Here is an 18,190-nt window from a genome sequence, read left to right as displayed (position 1 = left end):
CCTCCTCTGGGCAGCAGCACTCGCAGGGTTAAGGCTGTGCATCACCCCACAGGTGTGGGTCAGTGCCCTTGATGATGGGGCCGGAGGTGAGGATAAGAGCAGGGTTTGGTGGGGCTGCTCCTTTGTGTGCTCCTCTCCTTCCTCTGCAGGACGTGGAGCGAGTTGGTGCCTTCCCTGAGGGAGAGGAGCCAGGGCAGTTCTGCCTCTGGGCTTGGTTGGCTCCTCTCCATGCCAGCCTCCGGGTGCTCTTTGGCACTGGAGGAGCTCGTGGCTCCCTTACCTGGCCAGCATGAGCACCCTAGAGAGCAGCTCAGCTGGAAGGGCCCTTGTCTTAGGGAGCAGCTGGAGAAGCATTTGTCCTCCAAGGGACACCAGTGCTGCAAACCTACCCCAGGCCTTCCTGCAAGGGCAGCAGGATGGTCCCAGGCAGTGACACCGGGAGCCAGAGCCCAGGTGAGCCCATTGCTGGGTTATGGGTTTTCCTTGGCTGAGTTGCATTAGTCCGACCGTGGAGCCTTTTCCCCATGGTTTCCCCCCTTTCCCAGGCTGTGGGGTCAGCGGGTCCATCCCTGGAGACCCTTACTTGGATGTATGCGATGGGAAGGCGGCTGAGGGGGTCTGTGCACCCCTGTTTGCTGCAGGGATCTGCCCAAGCTTGTGTCTCTGCGGTACCAGCAAACCCAATGCACCCAGTGCGGGCATCTCATGATGGCTGGGGGAGGCTGTTGCTTCTCCTACTGCAGAGCAGGGCTCCTGGGGCGCGGATGGTGGCAGCGATGCGCTGCCGGGGTGCTTGCTTTGTGCTCGGTGTCCGCTGCTTCTCTGCGAGGGCTTTTGTTGTTCTCAGTGTTCTGTTGGGTTGGGTTTGCTGTTGGATGCAGGGGCAGCATCTCCTGCCCCACAACAGCCTCCTCTTAGCTTCCCCAGCGCGTGCTGCGAGCCCAGGGTAGGCGACATTCCTCATGGACTCTATAAGCAGGCTATAGAAAGGCCAAGTGTGAATAATTACTGCTCGGATGCTAATTACCCAGACCAAGCCCAACATGTTCCACACCCTGTGAGTGGGAGCAGCCTCTTGCCCACGTTGCTGTGGCCCCTATAGCTCTCCTACTGCCCTCTCTGCAGGGGACTCCTCCAAGCATCTGCGAAGGTGTGCATGTCCCCAAATACACTCGTGCTTGTTCGTGTCCGGGGAGGTGAGATGGGAGGGATCTGGTGGGTTGGAGGTGGCCGGATCCTGCGCTGGGATCAGCAGAGGTGTTCTGCTATGGACTGGGTGCAGGTTGTTCTTGGCTCTCATGGTTTAGGAGGATGCGGAGCAGCTCCGACAGTGCCTGGGACCTGGTGCCTGGTTCATGGTGCAAGGGTGGGTTTTCCTTGGGGAAGCTTGGAGCTATGGACAGAGCTGAGGGGGGGTCAGATCTCCATCACTGAGTCCATCCTTGTCCCCCCTGGCACAGAGGGACCTGCTGGGTGTGCAGTGGTGTCCCCCTGCAGGCAGACCCGCTCTGCCGGCTGCTGGCTTTGGCACTGGATTTGGGGTACAAGTCCCTAATGCCTGATCTGAGCCCTCCAAACGCCCGTGGGCAGAGCCTGTGAATGCCCTGTGCTGGGGACTGCGCTGCCCCTCTGCTGTCAGCGAGCCCAGCTCAGCCCCATCACTGCCTCTGGGTCAGGGGGATGAATGGAGAGCAGGATCTGACCCTCCTGGGCTGGATCAGGCGCTTGCGCCATTGGTTGAGGTCCTGCTTGTGCTACTGGGGGGGGGGCAGCATCTTCCCCCCGGGCAGGGTCACTCTTCCCCCAGGCCAAAGGGTATCAGTGGGGGGCCGCTGAGGACACCCCAAACCCTGGGTCTGCCCATGGAGAGTGGTTTTGATGGTGAAGGGAAGGTTGCAGCTCTCTTGTGGCCGGTGATGTGTGAGCAGAGGTGCCACGGACACCTCTTGCATTGCCCTGTCTCCCACCTCCCTGCCTTGTGCCAACCAAACCCCTCCACAGGCCCCCTCAGTGCCTTGCTCCGGGGCTGCCGGGCACAGAACCCTGGTGATGCCCATTCACCCCCAGCCGAGGCACAGGAGGACATGGAAGAGTTTTGGGGTCAAACCCTTCAGCATCAGTGATGTTGGGCAGCACCGGGGCGCTTGAACCGTGCTGGGGGCAGATCTGGGATGGGGACCGGCAGCAGAGCTCAGGGCTGGGCTGGGGGGTCTGGTCCTTGGGTCCTCCCCACTGCCCTTGAGTTGAGCTTCTCCCACTGGAGGCAGGGACTGAAGGGATGTGGGGCTGAGGCAGAGCCCCCTCCCCTGGCAGCACCCAGGGGCGTCAGCCGAGATGGGAAGGGATCAAAACATTTTGTGCCTGGGAGATGAGGAGCGAGAGTGAGGATGGGCTTGTGCTGGGGGTGCAACCTTCCCCTGTCACCTCCCTTCTAGCCTCAGTGCTTCTGCCATCATGATTAATTTATCAGATACTTATGAATATGCAGATGAGCCTCTGGTTTCCAGGCTCTGCTTTCAAGAGAGAGGCTGTGTGTGTGTGATGGGCTTTCTGCTGCTGCCGCCTTCGTAAGGAGAGAAATGTCATGGACCAGGGCTTGAGATAAATAAATAACGGCTGTGCCGGGTGCGCCGGAGCCCTTGTGGCTCCGTGGAGCTGCGGGATCCGCTCGTTCCTCAGTGTCAGGGGGTACCCATCCATACGCCCCCCGTTTCTCCCCCGCCCCATATGGGTACTGGTGATGTAAAAGGCATCTTTACCCATTCCAGCCTTTAAAACCTTGACTGAGCCTCAGAAACTTCCACTGTGAGCGGGAGTGAGGGCTGGTTCCCCCCAGAAAGGGGAGGTTTGGAGGGATGGAGGTGCCTGGGAGGGGTTGGGATCTGCAGGAATGGGGGTTCTCCAATTGATGGTCTCTTTGCCATTGGAAACCCCAAGGTCTGGGAGATGTGGAGCAGAATGGGAGGATGATGACGGTGTGCGTGTGGCTGCTGGGATAAGTGAGATCTGTCCCTCTCCGGCTGGGCTGCCTGGGGCAGGAGCTCTTTGGGGTGCATCACCCACTGTGCTGACCTGTGGGCACCCACAGAAGCACCTGAGGCTTAAAACTCGCCTTAAATACCACGTGCGGCAGCCAGGGCTGGGTGTGCAGGAGCTGCTGATCCTGCTGCTGGATGGAGCCGGGGGGCAACGGGACGAGGCATGCGGGGGAGCCTCGGGGCTGCTGCAGGCTTGGAGCAGGGAGAGGGGCTTCTTCCTGGCTCCACGAGTGACTGCCCCCCGGTCCAAGCATCCAGCTCCGGGTTCCTCAGAGCTCTGAGGGCCCGGCGGTTGCAGGGTTGTTGTAGTTAATGTATTTCCTGGGTCTCTTTGGAGGGGGAGCGGGTCTTGGTGCAGCGGGGGTCCCGTCGTGTCCCCCCCCACCGGGTCGCTGCAGCTCCCGCTGTGGGCGCCAGGGGGCGCTGCGAGAGCGGGGCAGGGGGGGTCGCTCCTGTTCTAAGGTGCCTGCAGGACCCCCCCCTCTCCGAGCTCCCCACATCCCATCTTTGGGGTCTTTCCCTCCGGCAGAGGGGCGGGATGATGCGTGGGGATGAGGAGGAGGCTTTGGCTTGTGACGGTTCTGAGCGGGGGGTCCTGGGGTGCTGGGGGGGGGGGGCTGTCCCGGAGGTGCGGGGGGCAGAGGAGCGGCGCTGCGGGAATTGCGGTGGATGCGGGAAACGGCGCGTTTTGCACGGGGTTTAAATAAGAGTGATGGTAATGATAATGATAACGATAATTGTCGCCTTCTAACGGGGGGGGGGCTTCGAGTATTTGGTGTAAAGGAGGGAAATACATCTATATTATATATGCAAAATATATGTATGTATAGGGGGGAGGTGAGAGGAGCCCCCTCTCCATCACCGAGCGGCCCCGCGCGGCGCTAACAAACTCCAAGTTAAACTTCCCGAGCGCATTGGGAGCGCGGAGCAGCGCAGGGGGGGCAGAGCCGGGGGGGTCCCACCGAGACTCCCGCCCCCCCGCGGCCCCTTCCACACCTGGGACGCGCTTTGCGATCGCCTCCAGCCCCATGGGGGGGGGTCCGGAGAGGGGGGCAGAGTCCACTGAAGTCGGGGGGGGGGGGGAGGTCGGAGCATCCGCAAAGGCTCCCCCTCCCCGGGTGCGGGGAGAAGCGATGGGTCGGGAATGGGGCTTCCGCGGGCTGTGGCTGTGAAGGAAAGTGAGGGCACAGCAAGTTTCTAACCGACTTTTTATTAAGGTTATAAATTTAAGCAAATCCGGACAGTTTTACCCGGTACAGCTCCGTATGCACAGAAACACAGGGTTACAGACAAAGAAAAAGGGGGGAAAAGCAAAAGAAAAGGAAAAGACCCCAACAGCCCGTTTAGCAAAGCATCCTCGGTTACACCCAGTGCTGACCCCCTGAAGTTGGGAGCGGGCAGGCTGCAGAAGACACGAACGGAACCAAAGGCGAGGCGGGGAGGCCGAGCAGAAAACGCACCTTTTTACAACAAAAGGTTTCTCTTTAAAAGGGGAAAAAAGCAATAATTAACAGAGAGAGATCTAAATCAAGGGGCTGCAGCAGGCAGAGCCCTTCACGGGAGCGAGCGACGCTGGTTCTAGGATGTGGAAGGCTCAAAGTGGAGCAGTTGAACTTTAAGGAGAAAAGGAGGGGGGGGAAGAGTGAGCCGCGGGACACGGGTACCTGCGGCACCGCAGGCGCACACTGAAGCGGAGGCTGCCGGGGGCGCTTCCCTCCTTTCCCCTCCTCAAACACCCCCGTCCCCAAGCCCACGTCCCGGAGCCCTCCGGGGCTCTCCCGCTGGGAACACCCCGCGCCGCTCCGGGGAGGAAAAGTTGAACGGGTCCTGCCCTGCGATCCGTGCCCAACCGCTCCAACGGGACCCGGCCGCGGCCGCTGCCCCCTCCCCGCACCAGCGTTAAAAGGGGGTCCCGGTTCTCACGTGGCGCTGCCGCCGGTAGCACCGGCCCCGGGGAGAGCCGGAGCGGACAAAGAGGATGATCTAAGTGGGGGCTCCGCTGTTGGGTTCCGTTGTTTTTGTTTGTTTGTTACATCTTTTTGTTTGCTTTTTCTGGGTGTTCCCCCCCGCAAAAACAAAGTCCCAACGGCTCGGGTTTTGGTTTCTTTATTGTACAATTTATAAAACACTAGCGTGGCTCTGCCCTCCCACCCCCCCTGCGCACCCCTCGGCACCCCCCACACCCCCCTTCCCCTCACCCCAACCTCCCCCCTCCCCGCCTTTGTTTCAGGGTCCCCCCCCACTCCGGAGCCGCTGTCCCCTCGGATCGCACCCCCGTTTTCCACCCCCCCCCCCCACCTCCTTCCAACCCCATGTCCGTGTCCCCCCCCCCCAACCTCTATTTGCTCCCCGCTCCTCTCTAAAACGCGACGATGGCCCGAGTCCAGGCTCCCAGGCTCGCCAGCGCCTGCTTGCCGCACAGCTGCCCGTTGAGGGGCTGCTCCGAGTCCGCCTGCTGCCGGCTCACCAGCCCCGTGAAACCGGAGCCGAAGATGGAGATCAAGTTGGAGATGTTGGAAGAGTCCTGGGGGTGCTCGGCGCTGTACTCCTCGAAACGGGCGCGTTTGGTGCACGGGGCGAAGGGGGGGCCGCCCGCCACCCCGCCTCCCCCCGGCTCCCCTTCCTCCACCCCCTCCTCTTCCTCCTCCTGCCCCGGGTAATACTTGCGCTTGGTGCCCGGTGCGGGCGGCGGGGAGGCGAGCCCCGCTACCGGCTGGCAGCAGCAGGGGCACTGCGAGCAGCAGTCCTGGTGCAAGTACCCGTTCTCCACCGTGGTCACGACGTGAGTGTCCAAATCCAGCACCGTGGTGCGGCTGCTACAGTGCGGTACCCCCCGGTCCCGAAGTCACAACCGGCAGCGTAGAGCAGCCCCGGGGCCGCGCTGTTTCCACCACCACCACCACCACCACCGGGACCGGCGCTGCCGGCGGCCCGGTAGAAGCCCGGGATTGAGTCTCTGCAGGGCGCTCTCTGCAGCTCCGGGGGTGCCGCACACACCGGCCCCTCCAGCAGCTCCGCACCGCCCCGCATCACCGCGCAGCTCCGCGCCTCGCGGTCCTGCGTGTCGGCGGGCAGCGGGAGAACCGCCAGCTCCGGCGGGGCGGCGGCGGCGGAGGGCGGCGGGCAGGCGGGCATGGCGAGGAGCGGGGCTCCGTCCGGGTAGTGCTGCTGCTGGCGGCGGTAGAGCTCGGCGTAGCGCTCGCTCAGGTAGAGCTGCCGGGCGTTGCGGAGCACATAGGAGACGAGCAGGTTCTTGTGGAGCTTGATGCCGCCTCGCTGAGTGCGGGAGCTGTGGATCTTCCGCAGGGAAATACTGATCAAACTCTGCGCATCGAGGGTGCACTCCATCCTCCTCCGGCCCCTCAGCATCTGCTCTCGCCACCCGCGCAGTCAGGCACCCCGGCCCGCATCCACACGGCAGCCGGGAGGGTGCGGAGGGTCGGGAATAGAGGGGGTGGGGGGGGGGGGTGGGGGAGAGAAAATAAAACAGGAGGATAAAGAAGCGGAGGGAGGGTGGGGGGGAGGGAATAGAAGGGGAAGGGGGGAAAGGGGGAGAAGGGGGGGGAAAAGAGCCTGAGGTCGCTGGAGAAGGGGGGAACACAGAGCGGAGCCTTCAGGGGGCGGCCAGCGGCGGGAGCAGCGCGGGCATCGCCGTGCGCGCCGGTGGCTCCCGCTGCTGCTGCCGCGATCCGTGCGGGATCGGCGCGTGCAGGCACCGCCGCGCGCGCGCCCCCGCCCTCCTCCCCCCCCACCCCCCCAACCCCGCGCGGCCCCGCCCCTTCCCCAAAACCCGCCCTCCCCGCGCGCAGGCCCCGCCCCTCGCTCCCCCTCCACAAAGCCCCGCCCCCTTTTCACCCCCTCCCCTCCCCCGGCCGGTACCTGTCGCGCAGCGGCACTGAGCGCCCTCCCGCCCAGCCCCCGCCTTTTATAGCAGCAAGCCGGACGCGCTCCGCCCCCTCGGCGCGCTCAGCCAATGGAGTGGCGGAAAGCGGTGTGATGGGCGGGTGAAGGGGCCAATGAGGGTGAGGCGGGCTCCTGGCGCTGTTCAAATCCTGACAGGGGCCGTGTGGCCCGGGAGGGCGGTGGGGACCCGGCGGGGACCCGGCGGGTCTGGCCGGGAGCGGGTGTCCGGTGGAGCGGCCATGGGGCCGGGGGCTGCCTCCTTGCGCTGCTCCCCTCACACAGGTGAGCGGGGGGCGGCTCCCGCCCCGGGGGGCGGCCCCGAGGAGCCGTGAGGGAGGGCCCGCTCCGCTCCGGTCTCTGTGGTACCTGCAGGGCCTGTCCGCAACACCGGCGGTGGTACCGGTACCGGTAACCCTCTCCCCGGACGTAGCCGCTTGCCCCAAGCTTCAGTCCCGGTGCTCCCCCATCAGCTGCCCAGGCCCTGTGGCCTTACAGGAACCCATGGCTCCCCCCGCTCCCTGAAACTGAGCACCAGGGGCACCCCCTTCCCCTGCCTTGCAAGCTCTCACCTCCCCATCACGCTTGGTAGAGAGGTGTGGGAGCAGGGCAGTGCATCAATCACTGCTCAGCAAGTGCCCCAATCACACCTGGTTTTCCCCCAAAACAGGAGCAGGGTGGTTCATAGGTTGTTGTAATTAAAGGCTCACACCCCACCTTGTTGCACGCAGCTGTCTTCAATGTGCCCCCTTGCAAGGCACATGTGATGGGAAGGGGGTGGGCAGACCCTTGTGGGAGGGATGGATTAGGATAGGGGGTCATAGGGGCTCAGGGCTTCCCATTTTTGCCTAAAGGACCTGGCCACCGAGGGACCTGGCCATTTGCCTGGGGAGCAGCAGCATCCAGGGAAGCTGGGATCACTGCACAGGAGCAGCTCCTGGCCAGAAGGTAGAAGCTGGGGCAGGGACTGCAGTGCTTCAGTGGGAGAAGGGGCCGTGAGCTGGGAGGTCCAGGAGAGACCCCAGGCTGGGGCAATGAGAGCTGCAGAGCTGCTTCTGAAATGGCATCTTCTGTGGAGATGTGTGCAGCGTGGAAGGGGTTTTTCCACTGGTTATAAAGGTTCCTCGTGCTGTGTGCCCGCTTTGGGGGCGTGCTGCTGTGTGTACCTCAGTGCTGACTACGGATAGCCTCGTGTCTGCAGGTTGTAGGGAGCCCTCTGCAAAGAAAGCCTCTGAAGCCCTTGCTTCCACTGACACAGCCCAGTTTCTAAACCGTGGTGGTCAATGGGCTCACTGGTTTTGGGGTGGCACTGTGCAAAGCCTAGACTCTGTGGGGGCATGCTTGGAGGGCTAGGGCTTTGCTGGCTTCCTTGCCTGGCTGGACTCTGCTGGTGCAGCAAACCCATATCCTCACCCAGAGGAGTGGGAGCAGCACCAGAGAGGATTTTGTCCCTGTGGAAAGGTGCTTGGGACAGTAGTTGGGCTGGGGCAGCTTGCTGCCCCCTGAGTAGCCCTCCTTGCTTGTGAAACCTTGCTTATGGAGCAGTCTTCTCCATTACTCTGCCCTCAGCATGCAAACCAGAGTGAATGACACTGTGCATTCCCAAGCTCTTGTAGGATGCTCTTGACCTGTTTCTTTTGTTCATAATATGGAAAGTCATCACAACCCCTATCCAGAGGGTGGCTGCAGCTGAAGGTGATGGGTACGGGCAGCATTGGAGATGGGGGATTGAGCTGTGTCCTTCCTCTCCTCCACCAGCCTCTCTCCCTTGCAATCCTTACTGGCTGCAGGTTGGCTTTTCCAAGGCTGTGGGTGCGCTGCAGCTGGAGCTCAGGGAGGTGACAACCCAGAGCTGATCTGTGCAGACAGTATGCTGTGCAGCAGGGGTTTGGAGCACATCACATTGGACCCGTGCTGAGCTTTGGGTGCTTTAGCAGCTGGAGACAGGTCTTGCTCCTGCTCAGTGAGATCAAAGGCTCTGCCCTTGCAGGGTGTTGATGTTGATGCTTGAGGACCGAGCCCCAGCTGTGACTCTGCAGTGTTCCCTGTGGCCTCCTGGGCAGTGGGGAACCAGGGCAGGGAGTGCTGCTGCCACCAGCCTGTGCCACATCTTCCACCCAGCCAGCAGGGCAGGCAGCGATTGCCTCTCTTGCTCAGCTGGTGTTTGCTCCTCTCTGGCCCATTTCCAGATGTAAAACTCCAGCTTAGGTGATCCAGGCTAAAAGCCTGAATTGCCCATCAGCTGCCTGCTCCGGGGTGGATTGGGCAGCATGGATGGTGCCAGTCACAAAGCATTGTCCTGGCAGAGATCCTCCAGCTCCTGTTCACCACCCTGCCTCAGCTTGGGCCTGCAGTGCGATCTAGGGACACTGCCCAGCACCAGCCCTCTGCTCTTTAATCATTGCATGGCCCTGTTATCCTCAGGTTGTGGCTTTAAGTGAAGGCTCAGGTGGACTTTGTAGGGCCCAGCTTGCAGCAATGGTGGGTTTATGGAGGTGCAGAGGGTGATGCATCCTCAGGGCTGTTTGGGCATGGTGGGACAACCCTCACGTGGGAGATGCTGCCTGTCAAGAGAAGTGCCCTCTGCTGTAGCTGCCTGAGAAGCTTTGTGGCACCAGGGAAACCCAAGAGCACAGCAGGAGCCTCTAGGAGATGAAGCTGGAATTAAAACTTTAATCTTATTTAGACTCTGGGTAATTAATACAAAGACTATAAAGCAGGGGCCTGATCCTGGCGCTGGCTGCCGGGCAGCATTGCGGCTGCTCTCCTCCCCAGCTGCTCTCCTGGCAGGTGAGAGTGTTCTGTTTGCAGACACGGTGGCTTAAATCCTGGAGCCAGGATGGGCATCGAAAGCTGCACTGCTTCAGTTTGGCCTGTGGACTCCAAAATCTCCCAGAGACAGGAATCTGGCTGGTACCTGCCTTGGCACATGGCTGTAAGCTCTGCTTTTGTAAAAGAGGATAATGTCCTGTTCATTTTCTGGCTCTGCAACAGCAAGCTGGGGCAGAAGGAGTTTGGTGGTTGCCTTTTGCAGGAAAATCTGTGTCCTGTCCAGCATCCCTGGTCTCCCCTGGGGTTTGTGTGCCTTTCCCATAGGAAAGGACCCTACTGCTGTAGGGAACGGTTGGTCTAAACCCATCTTGGTCAAATGTAATTGCAGCTTTACAGTGGCCATTAAATGGCAAGTACCATTACTTCCCCAAAGGAAAGCAGGATGGGGCCAAGATTTGCTGTCTGGAGGGTGGTAGTTGTGCATTTCCCCCCTGGGGACCGGGTGGTGGGGTGGGTGCCATGGGGCCGGCCCTGGGCTGGGGCTGGTGCAGCTGCACCACTGTGGGTCCAGCCCTGCTGATGTGCTGGTGCCAGTGCTGGTTTCGCAGCTGTCCATCCTGCAGCAGGCTCCAGCAGCAGAACCTGGCGGTGCGCTGCTCTCAGCTGCAGAGTAAACAAGCTGGCAAGAGAAACCATTTTGCTTCAGCTAGTAGGAGAAACCCTTTTTAGGTAGCACTTCCAACTGGCAATGCTCTCCTTCATTAACCCCCTCCTTCCCTTGCCAATGGAAGGTGAATTTGCAGCGAGCGGGGATCAGGCGCTTGCTGGTGCAGCTTTGCCACCCAGAGCAACGAACACAGACGTGAATTTACTGCTTGATCTCGTAATTTCAGTGCAATTAGACTGGCTGCTATAGAGCAATTTCCCCTTGAGCCTCGGAGGCCTGGGCATTGCCCAGCTTTTCTCAGACAAGGAAGCGGAGGCATTTAGGTATTGGCTGAAACATGAGGGGTTTTTGGTGCACCTGGAACTTGACTCCCTGGAGACGCGTCTAGGAGCTGGGGCTGCGGGTGCCTGGCATGTCTGAAAGGAGCCTGCTTTTCAGGCTTACTTATTACAAGTCAGGCACCCAAAGCTAGTGGGAAAACAAGCCAGAACAAGGTTTGCAGCCTGAGCTCCGGGAGCAGAGCTAACCTCTGCCACCCGTCTTCTGTGCTGGGCAGGCACAATGTTGCCTGGCCCCATAAACTGCTCCCCAGCTTGGGGGGACCTGTAGCATAGACCCACAGGGTCTGCTGCAGCATGTGGGGGACACAGGGTATGGTGGCTCCAGAAGCCAGCAGTGCTTGGAGTAGCGTATCCATCTGTATTTATTGAACAGGCTGTGGGTGAGGCTGTCACCCCACTGTTGTAGCTGTTAGCTACAGCTCACAGCTCTGGTACCACAGTCCAATCCTTTGTACAAAATCCTGGGGAAAACAGGGCTGAAACCATATAAAAAAATATCAATTTAACCATTGTTCTTCTGTGCTTTGAGCTGGGGAGCTGTATGATGCCTTCCAGCACTACTGTAGCAGGAGGTGTGGATGGAGTGCTCGGTACTTTGATCTGGTCTGTTCCTACCTAACCTCATTGACTTTTTTTCCTACATTTCTTGTACCCTGGGTGCTGTTGTGCAGGGTAAGGACGCAACTTCCCTGCTGCTGCATGGCCAAGCAGAGCCTAACCCATCCTGGTGCCCAAAGTGGTGCTTACAAACCTCTGGTGCTTTCTTTACTCCTACCAAAGCATGGGGCGGTCCCCTTGGAGGGGAGTTGTATGACTCTTGCTTTGGCTAAGCCTGGGGAGGGGTGGAACTGAGGAGGTGATTGCTCCCAGGGTCTTATTGCTGAGCCTCTCTGCAATGGGCTCTGCTTATCCTGCCATGAGAGGGCAAACACTGGCTGTGTCGACCATCGGGTGATGTGACCCAAAGGAAGAGGTAGCTTCTTGCCTGCACGCGTGGGTTTCAGCCCATACAACCTTTGCTGTGCCCAGGGCTCAGTCTTCAGTAGCAGATTTGTTCCTTGCTAGAGCTGGGCAAGTCTGAGCTGCTGATGGTGTGAGCAGAGCTGTGGGAAGGCTGCAACATCCCAGTTGGTCTTAGTGTGATTTGCTTGGCTCACCTGGCATCCAGAGGCGTTGGTGTGATGCTCTGCAGCAGCAGCATGGTAAAGCTTATGGAACAGGGGCTTCTCTAGCATATCCATCCTAATGTGCTGGTGCCTTGTTGCCTTGTTTCTAGCACTTGGAGGACATAGATTTCCTTCAAATGATAAAGCTGCAAGATAAACTGTGTGTGACAAGCTTAGGGCTGCTCTTTGGGAAAGAGGGGATGAAGTTGGTGTCTACTCCTTCCAGTGAGCTAGTGTTTCACATCTTGCACTGGGTTCTCCCTGGACCCTGCAATCCAGGGAGCTCCTCACAGCTCCCTAACAGACGGTGCTTGCCCTCCTTGGGGCATGAGGGATCCAGAGACCTCCTCTCGCTTCCTGGCCAGGCCAGGAAGCCACCATGGTGGCTGCGCAGGGGCTTGCCCAGGGGCTTTGCGTGAGCTGCATCCCCACAGCATCCCCTGAAGTGGTCAAAGCATCCACAACCTCTGCCCTGCTCAGTGGTGACTTACAGAGCTGACTGAAGCTCAAGCTGGCTGCAGGGCTCCAGGCTGGGCTCTGCTGTTGGGTGCTTCCAATGTCTGGGAGCTGTGCCAAAGGGCTGGAAAATGTGGGTACTTTTGTCCATGAACCCCGATACCTGATAGCAACTCAATAGTTGGCTCAAATGAAATCTCATTCTGCATAGGCAAGGACTGATCTCCGGGCTTGGTCTGACACTGTTACAGCTGTAAACGTGGCTATGCTGGAGCTAACTGGAAAGTCTGTCTCCAGCACCAGTGTGAATGAGGGATGTCAGCTGCACATCCCTTTCCCATCCATTCTGGGTGGAGCAGGACGGGACTTGCTGGGGTCTGAGAGGGATTTGTGGCCATGCTCCCTTTCAGCTGTGAGACCAGTGGGCTTTCCAGCACTGAGCTGTTACATAGTGATGGGAGGGTATGGAGACCAGTGCTTGTCATCTAGGGTTAATCCTGTGTCTGCCTCCGTGTCCCCTCCCACCTGCCCTGTCCTCTGGTTTCTAGATGCTGATCTGTGGAAGGCAGGGCTTGTCCCACTGCACAGGCAGCTTCTGGATGGGGGGGGGGGGGGGGGGGGCTTGGGAGACTCCGGTGATAGGGATTGCCCATCTCCAGAGGGACCTTTCCAGGGCTGGCAGTGCCAGGCAGTGATGCTTGACACCGAGAGCAACCAAAGCAGTAGATCCTTCCCGTTCCCTGAGCTTGCCAAGGCTTTGGGGAGGGACAAAAACTGCATTAAAGTCGGAGCTGAAGGCTCAGGTGGGGAATGAACGCCAGGTTGGCGCCTGGTCCCAGCTTTTTGGGGGTCCCCTTCCTCGCTAAAAGCGACCCCCGATTAGTGCAATCAGTGCTGCCGGCTGATGAGGGCTCTGAAATGGTTAATCTCCGCCTGCCTGCGATGGATACTGCAGCCTTCCCCAACTTCCCCTTCCAGCCGGGGGGGGAGCGTGGCCTTAGGATGCCCTGTGGATGGACGGACGGATAGCGGCAGGAGAACTACAACCCCCGGCAGGGAGCAAACCCCCGCGGGGTGCCGGGACTCGTAGTCCGGGCGCTGGCGTGGAGGGGTCCCCGCTGCCACTCGTGGCTGGGGCGGGGGGACCCGGAGGGAATGTGCCGTCTCGGGGAGGAGCCAGCGTGTTCACCCACTTTGTTGTTAAATACCTTAAAGGAGCAGCGGCTGTGCCCGAGCGAGCTCCTCGGCAGAGCCGCGCAACCTGGGCTGTGGGCTTTTTAAAGATAAAAATCACTCGCGTGGCCTCCGTTATTAACGACATCTCCTGCGCTCCGTAACTCCTTCGGTGCCTGGGCACCGGCAGCCGGCACGGTGCGGGGCCTTCCTGCCGCCGGGCTGGACCACTTCTGCTCCTGCATCCCCCTCCACAGCATCCTCCTCCCGGCGCCCTGGGGCTGGGAGCCTGAGGTGGGTGCTGAAGCAGCCGGCACTCTCTATGCCATGGGGAATACACAGCGTGGCTGTTTTCCTTGCAGGGGAGACAGATAAAGGGCTCTGGAGCAGAGTGTGGAGGCAGATACCTCCTGCCGCTGTGGCACAGCCGTGACCTGCAGATTTCTTCCCCTCCCGGCATAATTCAGTCTGGCACCCAGTGCCTCCAGCCAAGCACCCTGGCCTGGCCCTGGCATGTGCCCAGCAGACACCCACATCAAAGCACCGTGCTTGCCTGGCCCCTTGCCATCAGCTACCTCTAGACAGCTTGTGCAAACCTGGAGGGAGATGACAGCCAAGCATCCGGCCCCCAGCAGCTCCTGTGGGGCTGGATGAGGGCTGGCTTGAGTGCATGGTGGGAGCTGCAGCTGGGTCAGGACCCTGTGCTGGGGGTGTCTGTGAAACATCCACCCCAGCAGAGCCAGGCAGTCACGGGCTGTTCCCTGCTTGCCTTGAATTGCTTTGTCTTTGCTGCCTTGTCCTGGTGCTCCTTGTCTCCATGCCCCTCTGAGCCTTGGTGGAGGGGGATAAAATCCCTGTGGTAGGAAAATACACCGGAGAGGGGCTGCTGGAGCACAGCATGGGAACCTCGCCGACTGGAAAAGCAGGAATAACCACAAAATGCAACTGGTGGGGAGGGCTGTGACGCTGCAGGGAGCCGGCAGCTGAGCTGGCTGGAGCTTGGTGATTCTTTGGGTCCCACACAGCAGCTCACCTGAAGGATGTCCTCGGTGTGAAGGCAAGGGGAGGGTGGCAGTGCTGAGCCTCATGCTTTTGGCCAAGCTTTTCTCTCCTGGGCTGCTGGGCATAGCTCAGCCTCCTCAGAGCCCAGGGGTTGGGGGCTTGCCTGTAGAGGGGTTGCACTTGAGCCTTATTCCCTCCTGGGTGCAGGTGATGGAGTATCAGGCATGTCCGCTCCTGCCTGGAAATGGGCTCCAGCAGGTCCATGCTGCCAGTTCAGGCTCATGTCCATGCTCCTTCCAGCCCAGCGCCTGGCCTGAGCAGTGGGCAGAGCTGCTCGTCTTGCTTGGATTTGGATTTGTAAGGGTGAAATGCGTACCAAGAGCAGAAGACCCCTTCCCTGGGGTACGGAAAGCTCCTGGTGCATGGTGGCACAGTGGCAGTGGAAGGGCTGAAGCCCATCAGAGCTTATGGCTTTGGAGGGACCTGCAGTGCCAGGACTCAGCTGCACTGTGTGAAGGGACTTGTGTGGTTGGATGTTGGACCACAAGCCATGCAGCTGTGACCTTCTGCGTGCATCAAAGGCAGCAGAAAGACCCTTGTGGGCTGCAGTGGAGGCTGCACTTGGTCCTTTTCTGTGTGGAAGGAAGCACTGGATTGGGAGAGGCTGCCTGTGGCAAGCTGCTGCACCCAGGGAGGAGCTGGGGTGCAGAGAGCCCATGCTGTGGGTGCTGTGGGTGCAGCTGCCTGCTGTCTCCTGGCTGCTGAAATAAGCTGCCTGGGGGGTCCTACCCCAGCTGTGGCCACCCCACAGCAGTGTGTGGGAACACAGAGCGACCAGTGCATCCTTCATAGGGAGGTGTGAATGGAGGCAATGGTGTAGGAGGGAAAACATTTGTCTCGCCTGGATGCAGGGATGAAAGTGGGGGCTCAGTCTAACACATCCTCCTGTGCCTGGCTGCTCCGGGGGACTGCTCAGGGGTAGGTGAGGTGCTGTGTCCTGGGCTGCACAGCTCAGCCCCCAGCCACGCTGCCTGACCTTGGTCCAGTTAATCCCTGTGCTCCTCGGTGCTGCAATGCTGACTTGCAAACAGCTCCTGTACGTGTGTATGCTGTGCCTGACCCAGCAGGGACCTGCCCGTGAGGCTGCGTGTGCCCTGACAGAGCATGTGGAGGGGCTGCATGGGGACCTGGCGAAGCTGTCTGGCGGAGCAGGGCACAGGAAGGTTCCTCTACAGGCCTGCCTAGCTCTGTTGCACATTCCTTTTTGCTTTTCATCCTTTGCCTGCCATTTGGGAGCCTTCCTCCAGCAGCTTCACAGCTGCCTAGAGCAATGGGATGGTTGTGTTGCAGCAGTTGCCTTGGAGGAGCCCTGCACCGAGGCTGCTGAGAAGAAGCTCCACGACTGCTTCTGACACAGTCTTGCTTGGACCTGGGCTGACCCTGGACCCCTCCTGCTCTGATGTTGGAGTAGGAGCCCCAAGGAGTGGAACGCAGCTGCAGGAGGAGGCAGCAGGAGCTGTGGGTTGGGGGTCCTGGAGGCGAAGCTGGTTGCAAACAGCTCCTGGTGCAGTGCTGCTTTGCACACCGTGCAGCTTTCCCACATGCAGGGGCATTCCCAAGGCTGACAGGAGCTTTTCCTGCTCTGGGAAGGGTAGACATGAAACCTGGATAACATTGCTAGGCTAGCGTTGCTAGAGGAATTAAGAGCCGAGCAACTGCATCCATAGGAACCTCAGTTCTTCCCTTATCCCCTTGCACAGGGAAGTTAATTGCATTTCCAACTGACACATCAAGCTGTCCTGCCATGGTCTGCAGTGAAGCCAGCGTGCAGTGGTTGCTCTGGGATATAAACCTCACCTCTGGTGGCTCACTCTCTTGGGGGGGATAATGTCTTCCCCAGGGCTGTTTGTGTTATGGTCTGCTCTTAGGAGCCCAGGGCTCCAGCTGAGTGTCTTGCCAGGTCTTTATGGGTATCTCTTGAAGGTGAGACTTGTCAGGCTTAAGCAATGGATGAGATTTTGTTAATGGGTGCTCAGCAGCCACTGTGCAGATGCTTAAGGGTATAAATTTTTTAAGAGCATAATGGATGTTAAGCTCTCAAAAAGAAACCCGAAGTCTCTCCAGCCTGTGTTTCTCAAGGTATTGGCGGCCAGCTTAAAATGAGAGCAAGTGAAATGAAAGAAAAGGCTTTTAGATGGTGCAGAGCGTCTGTGGAGCTTCTGCTTCCTTTGTGTGTCTGAGTTAGCACTCAGAGCTTTGGGATGCTGAGGATCAGGTCAGCTGGGTCTTAATCCCTGGTAGGTGCTTTGAGGACCCACTTTGGAGACCAGAGTTAAGGGTTTTCCCCTCACAGGTGTAAGATTGGTTGAGCAGATTGAGCAGTGCCAGGCTTTAAAGCCTCCGGAAGACTTATTGATGGCAACCAAAGATGCTGGAGCAAAACTGCCTGGAGGCTCTCTGAAAGCAGCACAGCCAACAGGGTCTGCGTGTGCGAGATGGACCAGTGCCTTCCCCTCTCCAGCAAGGGGAGCAGGAAAACCTGGGCAGAGCAGCTCTGCCCAAAGCACTGCAGGGAGGTGATGATGGAGCTGGGAAGTGCACAGATGAGCCTTTCCCGGGGAAGGGGGTTTGTCTCCTGCCTGGCCTGCGTTCCATGCACCACGAGCAGCAGGAAGGAGCTGCTCTCCTCTGCCTGGTGCAGCGCCCCAGGTCTGGGAAACGCAAGGAGCTGGCTCCATCCTTCCCCAGCTGCTGGGAAGCAGAGCCACTCCTCCTCTCCCTGCAGACACAGCGAGGATGGAAGGAGGTGGAGGAGTGCGGTGCTGGCATGGGCAGCACTGCCGAGGGTGCCGGGAAGCCGACAGCCCAAGACTTGTTTCCTGCTGCTTTCTCCTCCCGCCGCCGGAGCAGGGAGGACGGTGGCTGCAGCAGCACCCAGCTCCTGCTTGTCTCCTCCTGCCCAGGGAGCTGGCTCGGGCAAAGCGGGAGCAGCCCCAATCCATGCACAACCCCAGGGGCAGCGGGTGGATGTGAGCGCTGGTACCCAGCGATGCCGCACTGTTCCTGCCAGCTCCCTCCCCAGCCTGGCTGGGAGCGCTCCTGCCTTCCCCTTGAGGTCAGCGCTGCTGTGGCTCTGCTCCCTGAGGTCAGCCTGTACCTGCTGAGGGTTCAACCCTGGTTTATAGAGCTCTTCCACGAGGCGGGACCTGCAGATGCCCTCCCTTGGGCTGTGGTAGCAGTGCTTGCAGATGAGCAACGCCAGTGCCTTCAGGAGGCTGATGAAGTTGAGGGGCTGAGTGACTTGTGCCAGGTCTTTCTGCTCTTTAACTCTCCATGCTTGGGGTTTGGGGCAGGCGTTGACCTGCTCTGAGGTGACAGGTCCTGGAACATACCATGTTGGAAGAAGAAAAGTGGAAGATTTGGGAATGATGAGGGGAAAGTGACTCCTTGAAGTAAGGGTTGATGCAGAAACATTACCTGCTGCCTCTCCAGTTCAACCTAAGCCTGTGCCTTGGTGCTGGTAGTGATTGGAGTGTAATTATGGAAATGGGAAAAACATGTTTTTCTGATAGGGACTGGATCTGCTCAAAGGGCTGTTGTTTGTGGAGCCCAAATGCATCCAGCCCAAAGGCAGCTCTGGCTTCTGTGCCCTCCTTGCTCCCCAGCCCTGCGTAG

General features: G+C 59.7%; 1 protein-coding gene across 1 annotated transcript; it reads right to left on the bottom strand.

Moving 5' to 3' along the window:
* Positions 1 to 5,367: 5,367 nt before the first annotated feature.
* IER5L (immediate early response 5 like) lies at positions 5,368 to 6,806 on the bottom strand. Its single transcript, XM_061476553.1, is given in 2 exon segments — positions 5,368 to 5,867; positions 5,870 to 6,806. Coding segments are annotated over 2 exon segments (1,008 nt in total). The 5' UTR covers positions 6,408 to 6,806; the 3' UTR covers positions 5,368 to 5,397.
* Positions 6,807 to 18,190: the final 11,384 nt, after the last annotated feature.

This window comes from Pezoporus flaviventris, unplaced genomic scaffold (assembly GCF_033815535.1).
Source record: "Pezoporus flaviventris isolate CSIRO_AGI_PZ_B2104156 unplaced genomic scaffold, CSIRO_AGI_Pfla_v1 ptg000097l, whole genome shotgun sequence".
NCBI lineage: Eukaryota > Metazoa > Chordata > Aves > Psittaciformes > Psittacidae > Pezoporus > Pezoporus flaviventris.
Note: the sequence above shows the minus strand (reverse complement) of the source record. Positions and strands in the feature narration are given on the sequence as shown.